The sequence below is a fragment of the Mauremys mutica genome, chromosome 1 (genome assembly GCF_020497125.1).
Source record: "Mauremys mutica isolate MM-2020 ecotype Southern chromosome 1, ASM2049712v1, whole genome shotgun sequence".
Taxonomy (NCBI): Eukaryota; Metazoa; Chordata; order Testudines; family Geoemydidae; genus Mauremys; species Mauremys mutica.
The window spans coordinates 104292816-104319494 of NC_059072.1; the positions used below are offsets into that span (position 1 = coordinate 104292816).

General features: G+C 41.2%; 1 protein-coding gene across 3 annotated transcripts in view; it reads right to left on the bottom strand.

The window, feature by feature from the left end:
* Nucleotides 1-744: 744 nt before the first annotated feature.
* Nucleotides 745-26679, bottom strand: part of KDM7A (lysine demethylase 7A) — a 92054-nt gene continuing 66119 nt past the window's right edge. For all 3 annotated transcript variants that reach the window (XM_045032048.1, XM_045032129.1, XM_045032199.1), the window contains 9 exons: nt 25271-25480; nt 22763-22887; nt 21905-22065; nt 19259-19356; nt 8069-8217; nt 7712-7917; nt 3731-3816; nt 2847-3123; nt 745-2132 (listed from right to left, as the gene is read on the bottom strand). In XM_045032048.1, coding sequence (XP_044887983.1) covers nt 2038-2132; nt 2847-3123; nt 3731-3816; nt 7712-7917; nt 8069-8217; nt 19259-19356; nt 21905-22065; nt 22763-22887; nt 25271-25480 — 1407 coding nt within the window. In that variant the 3' untranslated portion in view covers nt 745-2037. The remainder of the gene's footprint in view (nt 2133-2846; nt 3124-3730; nt 3817-7711; nt 7918-8068; nt 8218-19258; nt 19357-21904; nt 22066-22762; nt 22888-25270; nt 25481-26679) is intronic.

Below are 26679 nucleotides of genomic sequence, written 5' to 3' on the forward strand. Positions count from 1 at the left end.
TTTCTGGTCACTTTTGAAACCTGTAGAGTAACTGCTCCCCGTCCTTTGTTAGTTGGTAATTTGTGAGTATCACTTTTATTGTCTCCTTTCCCCAGCACCCTAAACAAGGCTGGCAGCATGCATTAAATAAAAATGGTCTGCCAACAGAGCTTGAACTCATCCACCGTGTTTTTGGCTATGGGTTAGCAAAATCAATTAACTTTAATGTCTACGCTACTTTCAAACAAAAGCTGGGCTGGGACGAAGAGAAACAAGCAATAATTTGCAAGTTCTGGAAAAAGAAAAATCATGAATGCTATTTGCACTATGCATACCCATGTTATATTTTGATATTTTCTCATCCAGAAATGGGCTGGCCCTCACTTAGCTAGTTCTGATCTTTAATCTAGCTGTATACATGGATATAGCTACGTGTAAATCAGGAAGGTAAAAGTGTATTTGTTTTTAAGCACAGCAGGAAGAAGCTATCCAGGACAGAATATGGAGGACAGGCAAACTGCGTAGAGTTAAGACAAATCAATAGATTGGATAGCTAAGCCAAGCCTTTTCACTCTCACTATACAGGAAAAATTCAAGATGGTATTCCTAGCACATCAATGTTTACTTTTGGCTGGACCCTGCAAAATGCCCTTTTTACAGAATCAAGTAAAGTTGTTCCCCTCTCCACCCACCCTGAAAAGTTAAATATTTAATTTTATATTACAGAAAAATACAAATTTAAAATCAACATTATTTACAGGTAATTCAGAATTGGCATTTACTATCAGCTCTATGTAAAGCATGGCACAAATGATCGTTCTGAGATCAGCTAGTTACTAAACTCAACACTTACATATGCACCTGTTAAGACTGAAATTGGCTCTCATGTGCAGCCTTGCAAGCAGCACATGTTCAACTGCCTCCTTAGTTCCTCGGTAAAATACATTTTTGAAGTATACTAATGATTATCACTGGTTTTAGTGCTCCCTCCACAGGAAGTAATCTGCCAAATCTTAATTCTGCTATTTATAATTTTAAGAATTGTTTCTTCAACCAACACAATTATTCTGAAATATGAAACTTAACCCATCGTATTGCACTCTCTCCCATCCCCCAGGAAAAGATAAAAGCTGCTCACCTCTGTACTAACAAGTTGTATAAATAAAACTTCGCAAAGCGATTTTATTTTCTCCTTAAGAGAGAAAAATCACATGGCCTGGACCAAACACCAATCATGGCAGGAGGAAGAGCATAAACCCCAAATTGAGGGAGGGGGGCTGTTTAAGACATGTTAGCTACTGAACTTGAATAATCATGCTCTCCTTGTATACAGAAGAGTCTTTGCTTCTCCACTTTGGTGAGTCAGCAACGTGTACAGAATGGGGAGAGGCTAAGGGAACTAAACTGGCAGAGCACATGCACCTTACAGGGCAACAAAAGCCCAATCAATAGCTTATAAAGAGCAGAAAAAAAATATAAAATATGATTCCATATGACTTAATTTAAAAATAATTAATAATGCATCACATCCCTGTTTAAGACTATAACCTGAATATCAAATTTAGGAGTCCAGACTAATCACCATTAATGTGGCTCTCCACTGCACCAAACATACATTATCAAGAACAATTAAAAACCTTCACATTCTTAAATCTAAATTAATAACCCCCACAAAAAAAGTCTTCCAAATAAATAGTTAAAAATGAATTTAAAAGTTGTAAAAATCTGTCAGAAATAAATTATGGATAACCACCTTTATCATCTTCCCCTCATGAATTAGCTCAGACACTACCAGCAACAAAGTTATATTCAAGCCCTGATGAGAGACTGTTTCCCAGTCCATTGTCTCTCTGAAGATTCCCCATTCCCAAATGGTTATTGCTGAGCGGGTGTGGCACAGTGAAAATGCAGCATTGGTTTTTTTGTTCATTAGGCAGTGTTCTACATGGTACATGCAAGTCTGCTTCGGGTAGAGGAACAGCAGAAGCTCCAGGCTCTGTTGCCCTCAATACTGGCTGTGAAGGAAAGACAGCAGCAGTAGTAGTAGTAGCAGCTACATCAAACAAAGAAGCGTGCATGGCCATTTCGGTTCAGCTTAAGGATCTTCCCAAGGCGCTGTTTGGCAGTTGCCATTCCTTTCTTTGGACGCTTGCCTGGAAAATTGAAACCAGTATATCAGTCTATTTTTAGAACCGATTTTGTAAAAAACAGATGAACCTAAATGGAAAGCAGATTCTCTCCTGGAGTCTGACTTTTCTACGTTGCAGTTCACCTCTGTCCAACGGTTTTAGACCAAAACAGTGGGCATAATGGACACATGAAATTCAGAGTTACTTTTCCTAAGCTACAGTCAGCATTATAATAGAGAATTTGATTATATACTTCCAGATTTTCCGAGTTTAAATAGGAAAACCCATTAATCTCTGCTCCCTGAATTGTGCCCTTCCCTCAGATTTGTACTCAACTAAATTACACAGCTAAGGAGATAACTAGTAAGACCATCAAGGTACCTTTAAAGCCTCATACTTTGAGTATCGCATCTCAGAAAGAAGAAAAAAGCCCAGATGCTTAATCTAAACTAGATATAATTATTTCACAGCTGATAAATTTACAGAAGTTGTCAGCACTAACTAGGGAAAGCTCAAATTGGGCATAACCCCATTAAATCCCTCTTTTTCCACTATACAACTACCCCATGCCAAAATCTGACTACAAGGTGATGCTTATGTAGGATTTTTTCTCAAACTCTATGTCTGCACTTTTTGCTGCTTCTGTTTCAGACAAGTTTTTCTTAAGTTCCTAGATAATCAAAAATAGGAAACCAGGTTTTTTGGGGGGGGAAAGAGCACAGAAAAAGAAAATGTTACCTTTTGTGGCCTGGTTGCTGATAGGGGGTGGATTTGATGCTGGCCTCTTGGTTGGGTGAAGGGGTATAGACAAGGACGTCTCACCATATGGCCTATCAGGGCTGAGGCTGCCGTCACTCAACCGACACTCCCCTTGGATCAGGGTCGAGTCCCGCGTGCACTTGCCATGTTGGAAGCTCAAGCCATTGTTGTGTGTAAAATTTCTATTCTCCTGAACCTTATGACTAGCTTCTGATGCACTCTCCTTCTTAATATATTTCTGAGCTTTACTTGTATCCTGGAGCAGAAGGGGGGAGGGGAAGAGGGGGAGGAAATCAATCACACATGAGGACTTATAATTTCTGAATGCAAATACCTTTTAATTCTTCTCATTGTACTACTGGACAAATTAAATATTTCTGAATGAAGATACAGTTCTAACAAGAACAAAGCTGGTCTGTTTTAGCATCCTGTCCTTTTCTCTACAGCATCTGACCGTTCAAAAACTCAAGTTATAACAACATGATATTTCTGTGTAACTTTTTCACATGCAGTTATTAAAGTCACTAAAATAGTGGTAAACTGTTTTAACTGTTGCTAATACAGATACAGGGAATAAGGAACACACAAAAATATATAACCCATTTTTTTTCCACTTTCATTATTTTACGGGGACCAAAGTGTGAACACAACGTCCTTGATTTCACAGACGGCTCCTAACTAAAATGAATATCACAATCAGCTCAGATAAAACATGATACAGATAGTCACCAATTACCAGCTCCAAAGTTATTTAGTTACCAGATGGGCAGTAGGGTGATACCTTCATCAAGTTTACTGGGTTTGTTTTTTGTTGACAGATGCATACTCCCTGTTCTATAACAAGGGTTAAAATGTTGTCTTACCTGAGGGGTAACCCTGGAAGCTGCATTTAGCTGTCTTGCCCATATTGAAGTCCCCACGCCTCTTTCCTCTTCTCTCGTGTGCTTACCTAAAAAGAAATTTAGCAAGTTGAAACTCTGAAATTGTGACTGAAAAACTTAAAACCTACAATTGAGATGAAACAGAAAGTAGTGCAAAAGAGATTTCTTAGACAAACTATTATCTCAGAATTCAAGGGTCTGTTACCACAGATGTCACACATCAGAAATGGCAGATTTCTCACTTCCCCATCATACCCATTTGGCACATCAAATTGCTCAAATTTCTGCTGACCCTCCATATGAAAGTCTGATAAACACAGCCATGTAGATCTGAAAGTACTGATGTTGAAAACAGCTGCCCTCATTGCCATAGTACTGTCTAAGTACCATCAAAATATGCCTGGTGGATGCTTCCTTAATATCGGTTTCTTGACTTTTCTGCATCCTTGTAAGACAGTCCACAAAAGGTGCAAGCCTTCCGCAACTCAATTCACCACTTTGTTTATTTATTTATTTACTAAAGTGCTGGTATACTTTGCCTGAATAGTCTCAGCTGGAGTACTGTGCCCAATTCTGGGCGCCACACGTCAGGAAAAATGGGGACAAACTGGAGAGAGTCCACAGGAGAGCAACAAAAATGATGAAAAGTTTAGAAAAAAATTGACCTATGAAGAAAGGTTAAAAACAGGGTGTTTTTATTCTTAAGAAAAGATGACAATGGGGGACCTAGTAACCTTCAAACATGTTAAGGGCTGTTATAAAAAGGACAGTGATCAATTGTTCTTGTCCTACCTTCAGTGGACATGAAGTAGTAACAGAGTTAATCTGCAGCAAGGGAGATTTAGGTTAAATATTAGGAAAAACTTTTTAACTATAAAAGAGCAGTTAAGCTCTGGAATAGGCTTCCAAGGGAGGTTGTGGAATCCCCATCACTGCAGGTTTTTAAAAACAGGTCGGACAAACCCCTCTCAGAGATGGTGGCCTACTTTAATTTGCCCTGTCGCAGCACAGGGGGCTGGACTTGACTTCTCAAGATCCCTTCCAGCCCTATATTTCTATGATTCTATGACTGTTCAGGACACAATGTTACAATCTAAATGCCCATATGAAGGAAAATGAAAGCTGATAACAATGCTGATTTGTAAACCTCATGCCCAAGAGCATCCCAGGACAGCAATTCAGTCAGGTTTCGATAGGGGATAAAACTTAGCTGAGAAAAGCAAGGTGGGCTGGGAGCAGAATAGAAGAACTTAACCTACATCAGGCTGGAGAATCACAGCCTTCTTGGTCAGTACAGTTTTTTTTAAGGTAATTGAAGCCTTTTTCACTTAGCTGTTGTATGCAACTTTGGTTAAATGGAAGATGCGTAGAAAAGGAGGAGACTGCTGGGTCAATTTCTGAGAGGACTAAAAACCTTAACTTTAACAAAGATAGGCTACCTAAGAAACTAACTAACAAGTAAAGCACTGTTTAAGAGGTCTGGGATTATCTTCTCCAGAGCTGTTGGTCTGTCATCTCTGGCAGGTGGAAGGAGCAGAGGTAATTGGAGTACTATGCCTCCTTTTACAGACACGCCCTAGAATGCTCATGAACAGGTAAGAGCCAAGCAAAGAGGGGTGCGCAAGAGCTCAAATGGGCAATGCTAGTTACGTTCCACCTTCTGAGCTGCACATGGCTGCTGCATCCCAAATGTGGGACTATGCAGAGGCCATTCAAAGAAGAATCAGTGATCTGACTCTGAATTGGTGAATCATCATGGTAACAAGTCTTTGGCAGAGACTTCATTCCACTTGGTCTAATTCGTGTGTCATAGCCAGGCAGTGCTGATCATTCTGTTCCCTTTCATGTGAAGAGTTTTCAAGAACAAATGTCTTTTTTCCCATGACAGACGGTGGACTGCTTTTTAGAAATTCAATTGCCTTTTGTCTTTCTTCCTTGGGAAATGATGTATGTTATTACAGTGGTGGTGTCTGTCATTCCCAGAATATGTTTGACATTTCTTCCTAAAATTCTTACAGACCTAGTCAAAATGGCCTGAACTCTAGTCAGTTTTTTTGACATCTCCTGAAAGTATAACCCCTGAACCATTTTACTAATGTAGGCTCCCAGAATTCTGTCTATTGTAAGTAGTGTTTGGTTCTTCCCGAGTGATAAGCTAGTTCCAAAATACCATCTACTTTTTCCCCAGACTGGCTGATGTCCAAGGAAAAATGGACAGCATAAAGGTCTGTAGCAGCTCTATGTTATCTTGTCCAGATAAGAATCAATGCAAGATCCAAGCATCCCAAGGAATCTCACAAGGTGACAATTGTGACTTCTGGTTATAGCCGTAATCTTTGGTTGCTTTACCTACACAATAAATGATCTCTTTGTAACTATCTGGACACCTAGGTGAGTCATGATCTTGCTGGCTGCAGGTGTTTTTTCTGGTTTATCAGGAAGTCATACTTGAAAGAATTGAATTGTAGTGTTATTGTACTGTCTGTCTGTCTTCTAAGCTCTACAACAATTTAAGAAAGAATGGTTTGGATTCTCTTCTCTCAACGAGCTGCTATTGGACCACTAAGACATCTGTGAAGATTATGGGACAGGTCAATAATCTTAACCATAAGAATTTGTGATGGAAATACAAATTGTTATGAAAAAAAATGGAGGAATTTCACGTGGAGGTTTGGAATAGGCATGTGTTTCTTTTAGGTCTATTGATTTTGAGAGAATTTGCTGACACTAGAGAGACTACAAAAAGTCTCCCTGTGAAATTTAAATTTGCTTGATACCTTGGTCCAGTATCAGCACTGATTCCTCCCCACCTACCCATTTGCACTGATGAGCCAGAAAAAGTATTGAGCAACAAAGAGTCCTGTGGCAGCTTATAGACTAACAGATGTATTGGAGCATGAGCTGTCGTGGGTGAATACTCACTTTGTCAGATGCAGTATTGAGAAATCTCCAGTTCCTAGCTCAGCTGAATTGCATGCCTCTATTATTGCTTACATCCTACATTTATTGTTTGGGGTTTTGTTTTTTGTTTTTGTTTTTAAACTTCTGATGCTATTATGTATCTTTGGGATCCTCTTCGATTCTATTATATATCCCTGTCTATATTATGTCTAGGACTAATTTCTCCAGCATAGTTCATTTCTATAGATAAAACTTTTGGTGTCACCCAATGAGTTACACCCTTGCAGAGGCCACATCTAGTCACACTGTGCTTGTATGTAGGGAGATAAGTTTGGATAGAGTATTTTTCGCTAAATATATCTTCTATTCCAACTCTGCTGGACTTTCTCCTTTTCCAAACTATTTTTGAAGGTATCTGAATATTGTGGACTACAAAATGATTTCCCCATTCCTGTAATAGACTGTGATTTTTCCTTTTTCATTTCACCAAAGGTAAAAAAGTTTCCTTTATCAGCTGCATCAGCTATAGCCTTTTCTAAGGTTTACCAAACTGATCTCCCTATGAGAATAAGGATGCAGCCATTAACTGTCTAGCCTTTACATCTGCATTCCAGGAACAAATCCATATGTGCTTTTTAGAGAGACAGTATTAGAAGCCATCAAGCAGACTGAGAGTCTAAGGTTTATCTAGTGAGGCATATACCATGAAAGCAACAGTTAGGGAGATCTTATGAACTATTGCTTTCAGCTTTTTCCCCTGGAGGGAATTACAGCTTTCAGTTCGTCCATCCATACCGTTGCAACTCCTGTAAAGCCAAAAGGTGCTGAAGAAATTTTTGGGTTGACAGCTAAGGCCCTCATAAAAGTTAGGCTCCTAAATAGATTTGGCCTGATTTACAGAAGTGTGAGCACACTTTTATCTCACTGAGTTCTGTAAAGTATGCCAGACTTATTTAGGAACTTCATTATGGATCTAGGAACCTAATTTTAGGAACTTATTTTTGAAAAATTTTAGCCCTAGTGTAACATAGTGTGGCAATGATAGTTAACTTAAGTACCTACCACATTCTGTTTTATGACTCTGGGATGGCTGCCTGTCCTTATGCTTACTTCTGGGGTAACTTCTGTGTTCCTGATGAGAGGTTCTTTTATCTGTGCAGTGTGTGCTTTGTATATGACCTGGTAAACATGTGGTATAGTGCAATCCTGCCATAGAAAGCATGCCCTGAATAGCTTCTTCTTCTGTACTTGTCGAGGTAGGACATTCCCTAGAAAAACAGATCAGACAGTACATAAGGGAATTTTAATTTCACTGAAGGAAATAATTTTTATATTCATATTAAACAAAGGCTTACAAATATGTTTGTCTGGAAGTTCTTATCAATTTATAAACCAGACCTCCCACATCATTTATCTCACCCTTTACTTGGAGTTTCATTTTTAGATGGCTTCTGGGTAGTTTGACAGAGGTCCCTTATCACCTTAGATTCCTCCTTGAAATTTGATGTTACCTCCTGTTTCTCTTCATCACCTGAGCTTTCCGACTCCTCCGTAGAGGAATTATTTAGCTAGAACAAGAGCAAATGGTACATAAGATGAAGATCATCAATTCTAAAGCTATAATTGCTATTCTAATCGAGACTTGAAGGTTCTCCATCTTCCAGTTAATTCGTTTTTCAGAAATATCTAATAGTGCAAAGAATGCCATAACACTGAACACCCATACAGGTCTAATATATCCGATTTTATCATATTTGCTCAAAAAGGTTGAAAGTGTGTGTCACGGAGTGTGGGGAAGTCAGGGCCCTGCACCCCTCTTCCTGAGATTCACTGGCTCTCAGCCAGCCAGTAAAACAGAAGGTTTATTAGATGACAGGAACACAGTCCCAAGCGGAGCGTGTAGGTACAACCATAACTCCTCAATCAAGTCCTTCTGGGGAGTTCAGGGAGCTTAGACCCCAGCTTGGAGTTCCCTGCGTTGCACCACCCAGCCCAAGACTCAAAACAAGAACTCCTCCAGCAGCTCTCTTCCCCCTCCCCCCAGCTCCTCCTCTTCTTTGTTCAGTCTCCCAAGCAGAAGGTGTCACTTCTCCCAACCCTGCTCCTGGCTCAGGTTACAGCTCAGGTAGCTTTCTTCAAGGGAAGTCCCCCATCCCCAATATAACTCTCCTGCAACATTCCCAGGTCAAATCCGCCTTGCTTCCTGTTCCGTCACAGTGTGTTTCAGAGATTTACAGCTAACACCTCCAAAATCCCACCTTGTCTTACAAAAACTCTACACTTTAACTTCAAAAATTAAAATTTGAAAATAGGCAATTAAAGAATCCATCTAGTTTGCATGTCAGATGATCCATCATTCACTATTCATCTCAGCTGGCTTACAGTGCCACCCAATCTTAATTGTGCCCCTTTGTTTGGTTCTGTAATGGAAATATACTCTGGATGTATGCTGTTGAATTTATATATTGCTTATTAGAGTATAGAACAAAAGATTACTAAAGCAATATAAAGCTCAGATTTCTGTATGTTAAATACCCTAACAAACTGATATGTTGATGAAGTGGAAGAATACCTTTATCAACAGAACAGAAATCAAGGCTGTGAAAAATCTAGGATTGGGTTGTCTTTTTTAAACAAAAACTCAGTGGAGGTTACTGCAGGGAGGGAATTTTAAATTTTTTTTTTACATTCTTAAGTCTTTACATGAACACTTTTTGGTACTATAAAACTTTAGGCTCTAATTTCAAATCTGTGAAAAGGCAAAATGAGGAGATTTTTGATGCCACCATCATTCTCAAAATATAACTGGGATTGTAATTTAGGTCTCTGTTCCATGCCTTTCAGCAGCCTTTTATTATTATTTAATATATGGATTACTGTAGTGCCTCAGAACCCCAGTCATGGACTAAGATCCCATTGTTCTAGGCACTGTACAAACAAAGAACAAATATACAGTCCTTTCAATATCAGCTTCATTTACCGGAGAAGTTGGTTAATCTTTGCCTCCCAAAAAGTGACAGATCAGCGATTATGCTATAACAACTGAAAGGCCAACAACTAACTTCACCAAGAGGAAGTTACTTGCCTTATGCAATAACGATGGTTCTTCAAGATGCATCTCTCTCTCTGAGTGCTCCACTGTAGGTGTGCTTGTGTCCCTGTGCTGCTGATCAGAGAACTTGGAGCGTGTGTGGGCTGAATGGACACTGCTGTTCTCTCCTTATGCCCTTCCCCCCACCACCTGCACGAGGCTAATCAGTGCGTGCTGGCAAACCCCACTCAGTTCCTTGCCTACCACAGAGTCCTTAACAAGAACTCCAAAATAGAGGGGAGGAGGGCAGGTTGTGGAACACACATAGGGATACAGATCTTGAAGAACTATTGTTACTCCACAAAGCGAGTAACTTCCTCTTCTTCAAATAGTATCCCTATGGGTGATCCACTGTAAGTGACTTCCGAGCAGTATCCCCAACGGAGGGCTGGGAGTCAAGTCTGTTACAGATGACAATACTGTGAGCTGAAAATAGCGGATGGAGGTACTATGTTACGAACCTGATAGCATTGTTAGAGACTCTCCAAATGGGTCTCAAACTTATCAGAGCCAATATCGCTGTGCCCTTAGACCTCTCTGCAATAGAAAAAAGAAAAGCTTAGGATAATTCCTAAAAGCCTTCATCCTATCCAGGTAATAGGCCAGGGTACTCCTAACATCTAGTGTATGTAGTACAGACTCCCTGTTATGGTGAGGTGGAGTAAAATGTCAGGAGGTGAATCAGTTGGTTTATGTGAAAAGGGGAGGTCACCTTGGAGATGAATTTCATGTGTGATCGGAGAGTGACTGTAGCAGGGTGAACCCTTGCTCCTGCTGTGAGGGGTTTAAAAGTAGCCTGGCAGGGCTTGAGAGCTGCTGCTCTAGGCTGGGCTGATTGGGGAAGTGGCTGCAGCTGGGGCCACGCCCCAAACTGAGCCCAGGGCCTTATAAGAGCCAGAGAAGCCCAGGACAGTCTTCCTCTGCCTGAAGAGAAGAAGGGCCTGGCTGCTGGGAGCCAGACATAAGGTACCTAGGGTGAAGCAGAGCTGGGGAAAGGCTGAGGAGCTGGGGAGCGCCAGCCTAGAGAGCCCCCAGGCTGCGGCCTAGCGAAGGGCCAACAGGTACTGGGGGTTGCAGAGGGCAGCCCAGGGGTAGGCCAAGGCAGCAGGTCCAATCCCCTTTGCCTGTGATGAGTAGGCTGATACTGCAGTCTGCCCCAGAGTGTGGGGCTAGACAATGACTGGCAGTAGCCAAATACTGAGGCAAGGTGGGGATAGAGAGTGGGGGTTCCCTAAGGAGGGGAGACCCAGAGAGAAAGGGGTTACTGCCGGGGGCAGCACCCCATGTGAAAGGGCACCGGGTCCAGGGAGGGACACGGGGGCCTGAGGACAGGTGGATCACCAGCCTGCAGAGGGCGCTCCAGCGTTGGACTGAGCTAATTCCCGGAGTCACCAGCAGGAGGCGCCGCAGGGGTGAGTCCGACCCGTTACAGTGACCTTGTCCCGAAATAATAATATATGCAGGGGGGGTTGCCATCAATGCTGCTATTTCCCCTATTTTTGCCGAGGTGATCTGCCACCAGGAAGGCGGTCTTCATCAACAGGTATACGAGTGAAGAAGCAGCCATGGGTTCAAAGGGAGGTCTAGTCAGGCTTTTTAGTACCACATTTAGGTCCCATGTTGGGATGGGATGTCTGGGTTGGGGGAAAAGGTTTACTGTACCACTGAGGAATCATTTTGCAGTTGGGTGTGAGAGCACTGACTACCCCTCTACTTGTCGATGGACAGCTGCTATAGCCAGTACATGAATTCTGAATGAATTGAGGCATAGCCCTGATTTTTTGAAAGTCAGTATATAGTCTAGGCCATTGGGAGAGTAGCAGACATTGGGGAAATTTGTCCGGACTAAACCTGAAACCTGGACCACTTTTGCAGGCAAGTATGACGTGTAGTGGATTTTCTACTGTGTAGTAACACTTCCTGTACCTCCTCAGAACAATATCTTTCTATGCACTGGAACCATGAAGGAGCCAGGCCTTGAGCTGGAGTATCCAAAAGTTGGGATAGAGAGAGTGCATCCTTCGTTCTGTGATAGGAGATATGGTTTGGGGTGGAGAGAGATCGGTGGGCACATCAATACTCGAGACAGGTAAAGGTAGCTACTCTGTCTCAGCCAGATGAGAACAGTCAATGTGATGTTTTCTCTCTCTCTCTCTCTCTCTTTTTATCTTTAATAGGACTTTCGATAGTAGGGGGGACGGGGAAAGGCATAGAGAAGGTCCCTGTCCCTGGAAGAAGAAGAGCATCCCCCCAAGGAGTGTCACCCTATCCCTACCCTGGAGCAGTAGCATGGACATTTCTTGGTCATGTAAGTGGTAAACAGGTCTGTGGTTGTTGTCCCCCACCACCTGAATAGGTCATGAAGTACTGCTGGTTTTAATTCCTGTTCGGGGTTGCATGGGAACCTGAGACTGAGACTGGCCACTATCAAGTTTTGTATTCCTGGAAAGCAGGCTGCTGAGAAAGTGACATTGTAGGAAATGCACCAGAGTTCCATAACTTCCATAACAAAGGGAGGGCAATCTGGTCCCTCCCTCTCGATTTATGTAGCACATACATGCTATGTTGTCTATTAGGATTCTTGTGTGAATCCCTTGATTTGTGGAGGAAATGGGTGCAGGCACTGTTGACTACCCTGAGTTCTAGGAGGCAGATGTGAAGACCTCTCCTGGATTTTTTCCTCAGTCCAGAGAGTATTTGACCTTGATGGGTAATGACAGAGGTTTGTGTAATCTTTCTCTGTTTGTTCTGTAGACCGAGCTGAACCACATTTGGAGGCATCACATGTGAAGTCTGGCATGGGATACCACAGATGAGCCTGCCGCCATATGCCCCAGAAGCTGGAGGTAGTGTCTAGCTGATATCTGAGGGCTGTTTTATATTGTCTCTATGAGTGTAGTCAAGGTGTGGAAACTGTGCTGAGGCAGGAGCACCTTCACCTGTAATGAGTTGAGGTCGGCCCCTATGAACTCCAGGCGCTCTACAGGGGCGAAGGTTGACTTTTGGACGTTGAACTGTAGACCCAGTTCCATGAACAAGTCTATTGCGGTTTGGGTAACATGGCAGGCCTCACTGAAGGAGCAGGCTCTGAGGAGACAATCATTTAAGCAGGGGTAGATCATGATCTCCTGGGAGCATAGGAAAGCCATCGCTACAGAGAGTACTTAGGGGAATACTCTCAGAGCCAATGAGAGGCCAAAGGGGAGTACTCTGTATGGGTAATGGTCCTGGCCCAGGGAAAATCTGAGTAACTGTCTGTAGGAAGGTAGGACCAATATGTGGAAATAGGTATCCTGTAGGTCAAGGGCCGAAAACCAATCTCCATTTTCTATCTCTGGAACAATTGCTGCTAGTGTGACCATCCTGAATTTTTGAGCTGACAAATTTGTTCAGAGCTCTGAAGTCCAGTATGGGTCTCCAACTTCCCTTCTTCTTGGGTATCAGGAAATAATGAGAGCAAAAACCTTTGCCTCACGGATGTTGGGGTACTAGTTCTATGGCTCCTAGGAGGATGAGATGAAGATCTATTTCTTGTCGTAATACACACTCGTGAGAAGAGTCCCTGAAGAGTGATGGGGAAGGGTGTTGGCAGGGGGGAGGGGTTTGAAATGGATGGAGTACCCATTGTGGATGGATTTCCAGGACCCAAATCCATCTGATATTATACATTCCCAGTTGTTGTGGAAGGAGGCAAGGCAGTAACCAAATGGGAGCAATGGGTTGGTCAGCTGCAGTTGGTGTTGGGGGGCGTGGGAGGAACGATTTGTTGATGCCTCAACCAACATGTCAAAATTGATGTTTTGAGGAAAATGGTTGTGATAAAGAAAGCTGCGGACTTGATGGTTTATGTTTAGAAAACCTGGATTTTTTTTCTCTGAGGCTCATAGAAACAATGGGCTGGATAATGCGAAGTGCGGGATTTATGTTGAGGTTGTGAACTAAACTTTCTTTTTTGTCCAGGAGCATAAATCCCTAATAAGCAGAGAGTGGCCCTGGAGCCTTTCAGCGTATGGAGGGAAACATCAGTCTTCTCGAACAATTTGCGCCTTCGAAGGAAAGGTCTTCTACACTAGTCTGCACATCCTTAAGGAAGCCAAATAGGTGCAACCAGGACGCTTGCCGCGTAACCGCTGCAGAGGGGAGACACCAAGCTGCTGTGTCAGCTGCACCAAACACTGACTGGAGCACTGTTTTGGCCACTAGTTGCTACTCATTGACAATGGCCTGGAACTGATCATGGTGTGACTCTGGGAGCTGATCAATGTTTGCTGTTAAAGCTTGATAGTTTGCAATTCTAAATTGCACTGTGGCAGAGGAATAGGCCTTTCCCCCGAAGAGGTCAAGGTGTTTCCAATCTCTATCATAAGAGGTGGATCTCACTTTGTATTGGTGACTCTGGGAGTTTACAGCATCCACACCGATTGAACTCGGGGAGGATGAGAAAAAACAACTCTGTATCCCTAGCCGGGATGTAGTTTTGTTTTTTTTTATTGGCCCATTTACATGACTGATGCCAGGCGTTTGCCAAATAGTCTTGGCTGGATCCAGAAGGGCCTGACTGATTGGGAGGACTATTCTGGAGGAGGAGCAGGAGTGCAAGATATCCAGGAGCTTATAATGGGTATCTTACCTCCTCTAAAGGTATCTGCAACGTGTCTGCTACCCTTTTAGCCAAATCCTGAAATAGCCTGAAATCATCAGCTAAGGATGGTGGAGGGGTGATCCCTGCCTCATCTAGGGAGGAATAGATGTTGGTCCTCGACATGACCTCCTCCTTGAATCTGCCCTCCAGTTCTTCTATGATCTCCTCTGGACGTTCGGCGGTTCTGAATGTCATGGTCGACGGGGAGAGTCTCAAGGGCTCATGGTGAATTACACGCTGGATGCCTGGGAGATGTGAAGTCTATATGCTGCCCATGGATGCCAGTAGGGCCGCTAGGGCAGTGTGATAGTCCCTGATGGTGTCCATGGCTGGCAGTATCATGGTGGCCAAGGAGCAGGAAGAGGATAATACTGGGGAGTCCCAGGTTGATATCGGGCACCATAAGGAGAGTGTAAGGAGTGGTCAGAGACAACCTCCGCCAGCTCAGTATCTGAGTCACCACTAGAGAGTAGAGATACGTGACACGCTGTCGGTGAAGATTCCCATGTCCGGAGAAGACTCTGTATCGGAGCTCCAGCACTGATCAAGGGAGACTCTAGTATATCAGATACCGTGAGTCCTCGAGTGCCAGAACTCTTGTGGTGCTGACCGAACTGGTGCCAATGGCAGTTGTTGGTGAGTTAGTCTGGAGAGAATAGGGGATTTTGGCCATGTCGAGTGCTCTGAGGCTGGGTGGCTCACTGTTAACAGTGCCGATGGTGCTGCTCGTACTGGCAGCATCTTCTTAGTGGTGGGTGGTCTCTGTCTTTGTCCTTATCTACCGGTACCGTTGGCTCAGTGCCTATGCCCATCAGGCATGTAGACGCATCAACAGTATCTGTCGCTTCTGACCCTCGTGAGCTATGGGTACTGTGTTTGGACTGTCTCGGTGCCAACGATATTGAGCATAACAACAATCTTTTTGGCTGGCTCGGGGCTCTCTTTTTACAAGTCTTACGTGAGGGGTCTGCGGCTGTTTTTTTTTACCCATAGTCCCTAAATATCCAGGGCTATGGGGAAGATTTGTGCCATCTGGGTGACTCCTGGCACAGGTCCAGCTGAGGCCAAAGAGCTGCCTCCATCAGGATAAATTTGTGTCTCAGCTCCTTGTCCTTCTGAGACCTGGGCTTGACTTGTTGGCAGAGAACACACTTTTGAGAAATGCGTTCTTCCCTGAAGCAGTGGATACAGTGAGAATGTTTAGCTGCTAGAGGGGTGGCTTCTTTACACAAGAGGCACTTATTGAAGCCAAGTGAGCCAGGCATACCCCACACTGGAGGAAAAAGGGCCCTAGACAAAGGGGAACTAAAAGTCTTCTTTTGGGGGAAGGAGGGAGGAAAGAAAATAAAGAAAATCTATAACTAAGAGAAAAAGGGGATTAACTAGCTATTCAAATGCTGATAGAAAGAGAGAAAATAATCCATAAATGGACTGCTAATCGCTCCGTCTCTAGCCAGCGATGGTTGAGAAGAAACTGAGGGGGCTCTCCTGTGCACACTGGTTAGCCTTTTGGGGGGGCATGAGGAGGTGATGGTGCATGTGCAGGCCGAACGGACACTGCTATCAAAGTTTTCTGATCAACAACGCAGGGACACAAGCATACATACAGTGGAGCACCCACTTCTTCGAAGAAGAAGAAAGCTGTTACATTCTTTGTTGGCACCTGAAATACTTCACCCTGGATATAGCCCCCCCTATAAACACAGATTTAAACTAGGGCTGTCAAGCGATTAAAAAAATTAATCGCGATTAATCACACTGTTATACAATAAAATACCATTTATTTAAATATTTTGGGATGTTTTTCTACATTTTTAAATATATTGATTTCAATTACCACACACAATACAAAGTGTACAGCATTCATTTTATATTTATTTATTAATACAAGTATTTACACTATAAATAGTATTTTTCAATTCACCTAATACAAGTACTGTAGTGCAATCTCTTTATCATGAAAGTTGAACTTACAAATGTAGAATTATGTACCAAAAAACTGCATTTAAAAATAAAACAATGTAAAATTTTAGAGCCTGCAAGTCCACTCAGACTTAATTCATGTTCAGCCAATCACTCAAACAAGTTTGTTTACATTTGCAGGAGGAGATAATGCTGCCCACTTCTTGTTTACAATGTCACCTGAAAGTGAGAACAGGCATTCTCCTGGAACTGATGTAGCCAGCATCGCAAGATATTTATGTGCCAAATGTGCTAAAGATTCAGATGTCCCTTCATGCTTCAACCACCATTCCAGGGGACATGCGCCCATGCTGCTCACGGGTTCTGCTTAATAACAATCCAAAGCAGTGCGGATCGATGCATGTTCATTTTCATTATCTGAGTCAGATGCCACCAGCAGAAGGTTGATTTTTTTTTTGGTGGTTTGAGTTCTGTTGTTTCTGCATCAGAGTGTTGCTCTTTAAAACTTCTGAAAGCATGCTCCACATCTTGTTCCTCTCAGATTTTGGAAGGCACTTCAGATTCTTAAACCTTGGGTCGAGTGTTGTAGCTATCTTTAGAAATCTCACACTGGTACCGTCTGTGTGTTTGTCAAATCTTCAGTGAAAGTGTTCTTAAAATTAAGATGTGTTGGGTCATAATCTGAGACTGCTATAACATGAAATATATGGCAGAATGCAGATAAAACAGAGCAAGGGACATACAATTCTCCCCCAAGGAGTTCAGTCATGAATTTAATTAACGCATTATTTTTTTAAATAAGTGTAATCAGCATGGAAGTACGTCCTCTGAAATGGTGGCCAAAGTATGAAGGGGCATATGAATGTTTAGCATATCTGGCATGCAAATATCTTGCAATGCCAGCTACAGAAGTGCCACGCAAATGTCTGTCGGGGTGGCTCTATGTATTTTGCTGCCCCAAGCACAGCAGTCAGGCAGCCTTCAGTGGCACACCTGCGGGAGGTCTGCTGGTAATGCGGATTCGGTGGCATGCCTGCGGGAGGTCCGCCAGTCCCGTGCATTCGGTGTACTCACCGCTGAAACCGTGGGACCGGTGGGTCTCCCACAGGCATGCCGCCGAAGGCAGCCTTACTGCCGCCCTCATGGCAACCGGCAAGCCGCCCCCCATGGCTTCTCGCCCCAGGCACGTGCTTGGTATGCTGGTGCTTGGAGCCGCCCCTGATGTCTGTTGTCACTTTCTGGTGACACCATAAATAAGAAGAGGGCAGCATTATCTCCCATAAATGTAACCAAATTTGTTTGTCTTAGCGGTTGGCTGAACAAGAAGTAGGACTGAGTGGACTTGTAGGCTCTGAAGTTTTATACTATTTTGTTTTTGAGTGCAGTTATGTAATCCAAAAAAAAAACAAACTACATTTGTAAGTTGCACTTTCATGACAAAGATTGCACTACAGTACTTGTATGAAGTGAATTGAAAAATACTATTTCTTTTATCATTTTTACAGTGCAAATATTTGTAATAAAAATATACACTTTTATTTCAATTACCACACAGAATACAATATATATGAAAATGAAGAAAAACACCCAAAATATTTAATACATTTCAATTGGTATTCTATTGTTTAACAGTGCGATTAAAACTGCAATTACTCGTGATTAATTTTTTTTAGTTAATCGTGTGAGTTAACTGCGATTAAATCGACAGCTCTAATTTAAACATGCCAAACACACTATTATATGTTGTAAATGAAGAGAAAAGAAAAAATACAGGTGCTAAAAGAATCATCATCAACGCAAAAATAATTCAATAATGGCTACATATAGCCAAGGGAAAACTGCATTGCTATGTAATGCTACTGATCTTACAGCTCAAAAAATATATATATAACTTGAGCTGAATTGCTGCAGATGCCATCCATGAATGCAGACAGAAGCATGACAAGAAGGTCTCTACCCCCTACTCAGACAATGAAAGTAAGATAAAGATGACAGAACTTCTGAAGGTCATAGGTATTCAGTACACAACTTAACCCTCAGTGAAAAAGTAGTAACACTTAACAGTCCAAAAGCACATTACTGAAATTCAAAAATTCTTCTGTAATTCTAAATCAGTTTCATGCTTGGCTGACTACAAAAGGAGGACTGAGGCCGCAGCTTCCCAGTGACTCCTGGCAGAACTTTCACAATGACTGCCTTGCTATATTTGCATCTACCATTTACATATGTTTCAACTTGTGCTGAGCACAAGCAAGACTTATTAAAACAGCATGTGTATTACAGAAGAGAGTCTCTACAGAGGAGCACTATGCTTTCAAAAGCAGTTGAGGGCATGAGAGTAGGTACTTTCCCAACCTGTTTTTAAAGAAGTGTATAGTCAAAACTCATATCCCCATTCTTGAGCTTTGGCTTTATCATCAAAGAAATCAAAGCAGCTAAACTCATGCCTTTTCTGCAGGCTTAGCTTGTTCTGCACTTCCTTCCTCAGGACTGCTCAGAACATATTCCAGATCCTCCCTACAGTCAACTCCATCTTCTTTTGACCAGGATGGGATAACAAGCCACCTGGCCCAAATCACACAGCACTTTCCCTGCAAGATCAATATCTGGAATGGGAAGTAAATGAGCTGACGGCACTAGAGCTCATGGCATATACACTTTGGTTTCCCTATTATCCTACACAAACGCCTTTGTCGTCCAACTCTCAAAGATCCTTACTCAAGAAATCGTGACAGTGCCAATGACACTCCAATATTGGAGTGTGTGAGAGATTTAGGTACATGAGCAAATTTGGGATAGTTTTTAGTTTTAGATATTGGCCCAATTTGTACATGAATGGATTTTTAAAACTGTTTTGTACATATACCCAGAGATTTAAATACATGAATATAAATAAATAAATACTATTTTGATTTTCATTTGACCAACTCCTGTTTCCTTCTCTAGCATTTACCTGGGTAGTGCAATCAGGCTCAGATTCTTCTGAATCAGAAATATCAGAGTACTCTGAGGATCCATTCCTGAGTTCTGATTTCACACTTTCAAAGAACACTGGAAATAAAGGACAAAATTAGTTCTTAAATCTATCATTTCACATTCGCCTTCAAAAACAATAATCACATGTATTTAGTTTGCAACATCTGGTTTCAAAAGCCCCCGCAAATGTCCAAAAAACAAACAAACAATCTATAAGATCTTATGTTATGCTATTTAGTGAAGCCACTTTCCTTTTAAGAGAGATCTCTCTCTCTAGATGCCTTTACCCCAAATTACTGATGTGTAGTCTCAATCTTAACTACATCTTGACAGTTTTTGTCTTGGAATTTCCTTGTTGTTTCTAATTAAAAGTTTCATACACGAAAACTAAACAAGAATCTCAAGGAGACTATTGCCATGTGATTTTTTAGTGATTTGCAGATATGAACACACAGTTTAGGTTAGTCAAGACCAAAGAGGATTTCAGTCCTTATCAAGCTAGGTGAATGGGCAACAAATATGGCAAATGAATTTAAATGTTGATAATAGTGAAGTAATGGACATTGGGGGGGGGGGGGAAAAGAGAACATACACCTTATAAGGTTCTAACTATCAACTCAGGAAAGGGACCTGGGTATCACTATAGACAGCTCAATTAAGACTTCTGCTTAATGTGCAACTACCATGAAAAACAGCAAACAAAGTGTTAGGATAAAGAATGTGATGGAGAACAATATGGAAATTATAATACCATTATATAAAATCTATGGTACAGCCTCAGCCAGAATACTGAACATAGTACTGGTCAGCCCATTTCTAAAAGGATATTGAAGAATTAAAGGCGATTCAGAGAAGGATGGCAAGAACATTTGGGGCGTGGAAAAATTCATATGAAGACTGTTCACCTTAGAAAGGGGATGAAAAGGGGCCATGATAAATATACATAAAATAATGAATGATCTAGAGAAGGTAGATCAGGAGCTTCTGCTCTCCCTGTCTCATAACATGAGAATGAGGGGACATTTGATAAAATTAAAAGGTAGCAAATAAAAGGAAATACTTTATCATACAACATGTACTTGGACTATAGAACGCACTGCCACAGGAAACCATTGAGGTCAAGAAGGGATCAGACGTTTGGGTAACAAAAATATCCAGAATTATCATAGTTAATGCTAGAACAAATTTTAGAAGGGATATTAAACCTCATGCTTAAGGGCTTAAGCCAATCTTTAATTATGAGACCTAACGTGGGGAACATATCCTACATCTGCCTACTTTGGGATCTTACATCTTCCTTGGAAGCTTTTGATGCTAGCGACTGTTGGAGACAGGATACTTGACTACATAGATTTCAGGTCTGATCCAGTATGGCAGTTCCTATAAGCAGCCAGAGCACACCAGCCAGTTTTACCGCTACTTTGTTTTGCCAGAGCAGTGCAAAGCAGATGGAAGGTACATCCCAATTTCCTTCTCACTCCTGTCTTTCAAATTCTCCATGCCTGTTGCTTTCTATATTCCCCTGCACACATTGCAAATTACTCCCCTCCCTACCTGTCTTCCACATTCCCTGGCACCGACCTGCCCCAGTTTCCGCCTCCCTGTTGCACCATCTACAACTTTCATGCGCATGCATACATCCACATATACTCTACTTTACCCCTCCCTCCTGCTCTATCCATTGAGTAAAACTGGTGCAATGGATAGCTTTTGAAAACAAATTGAAGATTTTTTTTTACTTTTTATAACTGAAAATTTGTCTATCAGCAGAAACTGTGCATAAATCTTCTTCAGAGAAACTCACAAAGAACTGCCCTCTTTCAAAATTGACACCATCACCCCCTGTGAAAATGAAGCCAATCTGCCCCCATTGAAGATGATGGCTCCTTATGTTGTCAAGAGGCAGAAGGGAACATTCTGAGGAACAAGTGAATGGAGATAGTGGCCAATCCTTGCTAAGGACAAAGTGTGGCCTTAGCCCCATTGAGAACAAGGGAAGATGGCACATCTTTTTTGAAGAGGGCAGTTTCTTCATGGAATTCTCTGCATGAGATTATTCTTTAGCTTCTGCATAAAACTTCAATTATGATGAATAATGTCAAAAAATTACTATAAGCCTATGCACAACTGCAGCCTAGGCACAAAATCTCGGTGAGTTTTAACTATAAGGGAAGTTCAAAAAGTCTATAATTCAATTAAGTCTGACACTGAGTGCTAAATTTCTTAAAGGACCCATTTTCAAATTAATTTTTGCTCAAATTATTTACCAGATTTACTTGAAAATTCTCAGAAAATTTATTCTTTACTCAGAATAAGTGCTGTAATTTTAGGAAGGATAACCCTGTATTTTTCCATAAGTAACAAAGAGGTTGAATTCCTGCTTTAAGTGAAAAGCTCAACTCAAATCTTAAACGCTGGAGGCACCAGTTTCTGGTTCATAATTATCTACATATTTACATATCACACACTTAACCAAATGTACCTAAAGCAAGAACCATTTGGTGAAAAGCCATATTCCAGTTGGTTGGTACAAAGTTCCACAGACAAGGTTCACAGTACAAGTGGACTTTGTTCTGGTCATAAAGGATGCTGAATTGTTCAGTTCCAGCAAAAACAAGCTTACTGTTCAGTGGTTTCTGGGCATCTGCAGTCCCTTGTTCTTCCAACCCTGAGCTCTGGTCTTCCAGCTTAATAGTCTTTGTCTTTTTTGACCTCGTCCTGTCATCCTCATCCTCACTATCTGCCGTGTAAAGACTTCGATCTGTAAATGGTCGTCGCTCATCTCTATCTCACAAGAAATTAAAATATTACAAGCATTATTTACTGAACTGTATATTATTTACAGAGTCCTACATAAAATAGTCATTCACATTCTTTATTATTTGCAATAGTCTCTTAGAGGCAAAATTCTCATTCTCACACTGCCCTTTTCTTCTCCTTTTACCAAACTTTTCCCCACTGCATTTCCTCTGCAGTAACAGCCACATGTTCTACATTTTACTTCCTTTTTTTGTGTATCATAATTGTGTCAGCATGTTTTAGGAAGATTTATTAGTACATTCACATTCCTCCTGGAACCTGGACTCTGAACATATTAAATTTGGCCCTATGGTATTTCTGATGAGAATTTTTTTGTTTGGAGAGTATTTACTTTACCCTTCTAACAAATCTGTGGATTTAAAAATATTTACAATTTGAAGTTTAATCAAATAACTGAATGTAATACAACATAAATGCACATGCACGACACCTCCTTTTTCTTTCCCTCCCACCATCCTAGTACCTCTTTGCTTCCCTAGCATCACAGAAATCACAGAGGTGCTAGTGGACCCTTCTCCACTCTGCTTTCATCATGAAGCCTTATTGTAAGTGTGAGGGAAGACACAAGCTACCAGAAGTAGAAGGGAAGAACTCTGTCAAAAAATGAGTGTGCCAATCCAAAATGACTGGGAACAAGTGATCCATAAGCAACTTTTTATACCTAATAATTCTTCCATTTGAAAGCAGAAGGCGTAGATCATTGTCCTTTGTTCTCCATTCAGGTACTGTAGAAGATGGCTGAAAGGGCTTGTTAAATCTTCCATTCAGTTTAGAGTTTGCTATGTCCTAAAGAATCAAAAGCAGGACTGTTTATTATTTCCCCAAATGACAAGAGTTTACACAAATCTCTGTTCTCTGCAATCCACAGCAGCATTTCTCCCCAAAAGATCATAGTGAATATTTCTGATAGCCAGCAGAGGAAAGCTGAAGCTGGCTATCAATGGCTTGGATAGAACAGGTTTGGATATAAGCAATACAAAATTGCTGGATTTCATTCCCTCACCTATGGATTTTTTTCTGCTTATTGTGACCACCCTCCATTGCTATATGCCAACAAACATCCTTCCAGACAAGTATGTTGAAAACTGCTCCCTCTAGAAGTTATCCTTGTTCTCAAATCATAGGAACAGCAACAAGGTGATGCAAATCAAAGGCTAAGTGGGCAACTGGTATGGCAACTACTACCTGGCCCAGACACTCCAAGGGGAGGACAAAAAGGTTTAAAACCCAACAAACTAAACAATTAAACCAAATGATTACATACTATGCTATTTTACTACAAGAGTTTATCAAATAAGATCTTTTATGAAAGCTTGTAATGCACTGAACTGAATAGTCATTATGAGCTAAGTATACAGGTTATGAAGGCAGGTAGATAGATAGGTAGGGTGTGTGAGTGTGAGAGAGAGAGAAACGGAAACTAACTGTGGTGGCAACTTCAGCAATACCTCCTATCAGGCAGAGGGGGGCTACCTCCACAAACAGATGCACCTGACTTCAAGTACCTAGTCCAGGAAAAAAATAATGAGGAACCATCACAGCAAATGAGAACAGCTTAAAACCAAAAAGAAAACCCGAGTCTTTGGAAACTAAGAAAAAAAGGAAAATTTTCCACATTTTGAGTATCTATACTGACTAAAGGAAAAACCCTGCAAACTCTTAAAATGGAAGAGGTTTGAACTAAAGAGCATCCAGAACTTGGAGGAATGTCTTTTTGTGGGAGACTGTTCATGAACACTGAATCCCTTCTGTAGCTAGGATCTATGCTGGGAAACTTTTAAGACAATCAGTAACTATTATTAGAAAAAAGATTTTATCGAATATATGGAAGTGTAAAGCCTGAGCTTGCATCTCTGTTTATTTTCTATGTAACCTGCTTTGCACAAGGGACAGAGAAAGATCTTGCTGTTCCTGTGTCTCTGCAAGGAAAATTGTGCTTCCCTAGGAAAGAGAGGCGGGAAGTGGCCCCATGGTGGGACAATATCCTCAGGTTTAAGACCCAAGGACTCAGGCTGAGAACTGATATAATTCCGCTCATCTGGAACTTGCATATGTTTGCTTTCCTTACTATTTCATCTTTGAATCTGTGTTTTTTCTATTTGTTTATTTTTACCCCAAGCAGCTCTCTAGTGTGCAAATGGTGTGGAGCATGTATATGCCAAAGTAAGCTAATAACTGGGGGGTTGGCTTCATGTCTTGGGTGTGACACACCAAAGGGGAATGGTCTGAGTATCTGATAACTAAGAACTTGGGGAGGATGTATTTGGGGAGACCTGGAATTGGAAGGTTGGTGTCACTCAGCAAAGAGTAACTAGGCTGGTGAGAGCCAGGATGAGACCTTATGCTTGAGGCCATACTGGTGTCAGGGAACTGAACCAGCCCAAAGGCCCCCAAAGTTACATGACAGAGAATGACAGAACCCTCTACTGGTCTGGGTGGACCCCAAAACATCACACCCACTAGCTAGCTTCTGCCAGTGGAAAAATCCCACAATGCTCAGTAACTTGCCCATAAATTGAACTTTCTTCCTAACTCCAAGAATGGCTTATCCTCTGAAACAAGAGTGTTTACATCCCTTTTAGTTTTTCATCTAATGTATTTTCTATGTCCTCAATATCCATATGAATGGAGAAATATTTTTGAATCCTTCTAGGCTCTTTTTCAATTACATCTTGTGGCAATGAGTTTCACAGGTTAATTATTTTTGTATATAAAAATTAAATTTAACTTGTTGCCTTTCAGTGTAATGAAATGTCTCTTGATCTTGTATTATGAGAAAACAGCAAATAAGAGTACCCAATTCACTTTTCTCTATGACATTCACTGTTTTGCATACTTCTAACATACTATCTCAACCTCTCCTGTCTGAACTAAATATTTCCAATATTTTCACTGTTCTAGTGAAATCACTGTTTAGTGATTATGGCACTTTCATGTTATAATCATTTTTATCCTCTCAGTCTCCTATGTTTTGCTATATCCTTTTTGAGATAGGATGACTAGATCTCTCAAAATAATTTAGGTGAGAGTTACCTAATTTATACAGTGGCATTATAATACATTTTTTTATCCAATTTCCTATGCTGTTTTTCACGTCTTAATATATGGCTTAAAAACTTTTTATACGTTCTAGTTTTTGTCTTTTATGTCCATGAAATGTAATACTTGCCTCCTCCCATGGGGACATCTCCAGCCTTTTGAGTACCTCCCTTGTGTGGAGCTCCAGGATATCCAAATTAGAAGGAACTTTGGTCGTATGATCTCGCAGTTTCCTCACTTTTCTTCTGGAATGGTGAGGAGAGGTTGCTTCATGTGAGGATCGTGAAACTGGGCACATACCAAGAATTCCCTGAGTTTTAACTGGCTTGCTGTTCTCCTCCTTTAATTGAAAACAAATATTTCAGAGGGGTCTGTCAGGGACAAGTCCAAACATTTAATTAGGGTTTCCCATTCACATAAATGAAAGAAAAATCATAAAAAGAAACAAAAAGTGTAGGTCTTTTGGGGAGGTACTGTGTTTTCTGATGGATCTGTACAGCATCCAGCAGGAGACCCCTCTCCTAATTGGGGCCTTTAGGTGCTACCACAATATAATAACCACCACCACCCACCACCACATACAATTGTTAGGGCAGCATGTTTGTAACAGTGGTAAAAATTTCAAATACCATGATTTTTCTGTGTGCCCCTGATTTTTCCTGTGTGTCCATGATCCAACCCAACCATCCCTGCAGCGCTCCCCCTTTAAATAGCATTCCTGTGATTTTATACATCATTTCCTCCTAAATCCGGTGACTTCTACTAAATTTACTTTTTCTGTGATTTTTGATAAAAATTGCCAGGACAACTCTGCTGCCTTAACCACTGTTTACACTAAAGAAGTACAGGGCATATACCCACTACAATCAGCAGACCACTACTCTCTTCATTTTCCAGCACTGCTCTCATCACAGGACTATGCTCATTGCAAAGAGACTAGGAATCCTAATCATTGAAGGACTCTTAGTAGTAAAGTGCACAATATGCCCAATACAAAATACAGAGAAGGAAAAATAAAGGAAAAAGAAAAGATAGTGATACACCAGACAAAAAAAAGCAGAAAATGTTCAAAAGAAAAAAGGACAGACAAGGAGAGAAGGAAGGAGACAAAATACGAAGATCTAAGAAAGGGCTCTCAAATGTATAACCCTACAACAGCATAATCTTAAAAAAAAAAAAAACTTTAAATATTTAAAAACTAGAACTCTTAAAAGTTTTCACTTGCTTTTGAAAAGATTTAAGTTTTCTAATTTTAGAATAAAGATTATGCAATTTAAAAATTGCTATGTTTTTGGTTAATCAGAAATACTGGCAGACAGACAACCTCCAAAAATTTTCCACCTGGCCTTCTACTTTCAAAAATAAATGGCAAGGACAATAAATAAGTGACACTGCAGAAAACCATGACCCTAAAGTTGCAACTACTGTAAAGCTATAAGCTCAAAGTGATCAAGTACCCTTTTTGTAAATATGACAGCTTTTACAATAATTCAAAGATATAAGAGAAACACAGTACCCTGTGTGTAGTTCAGTAATGTC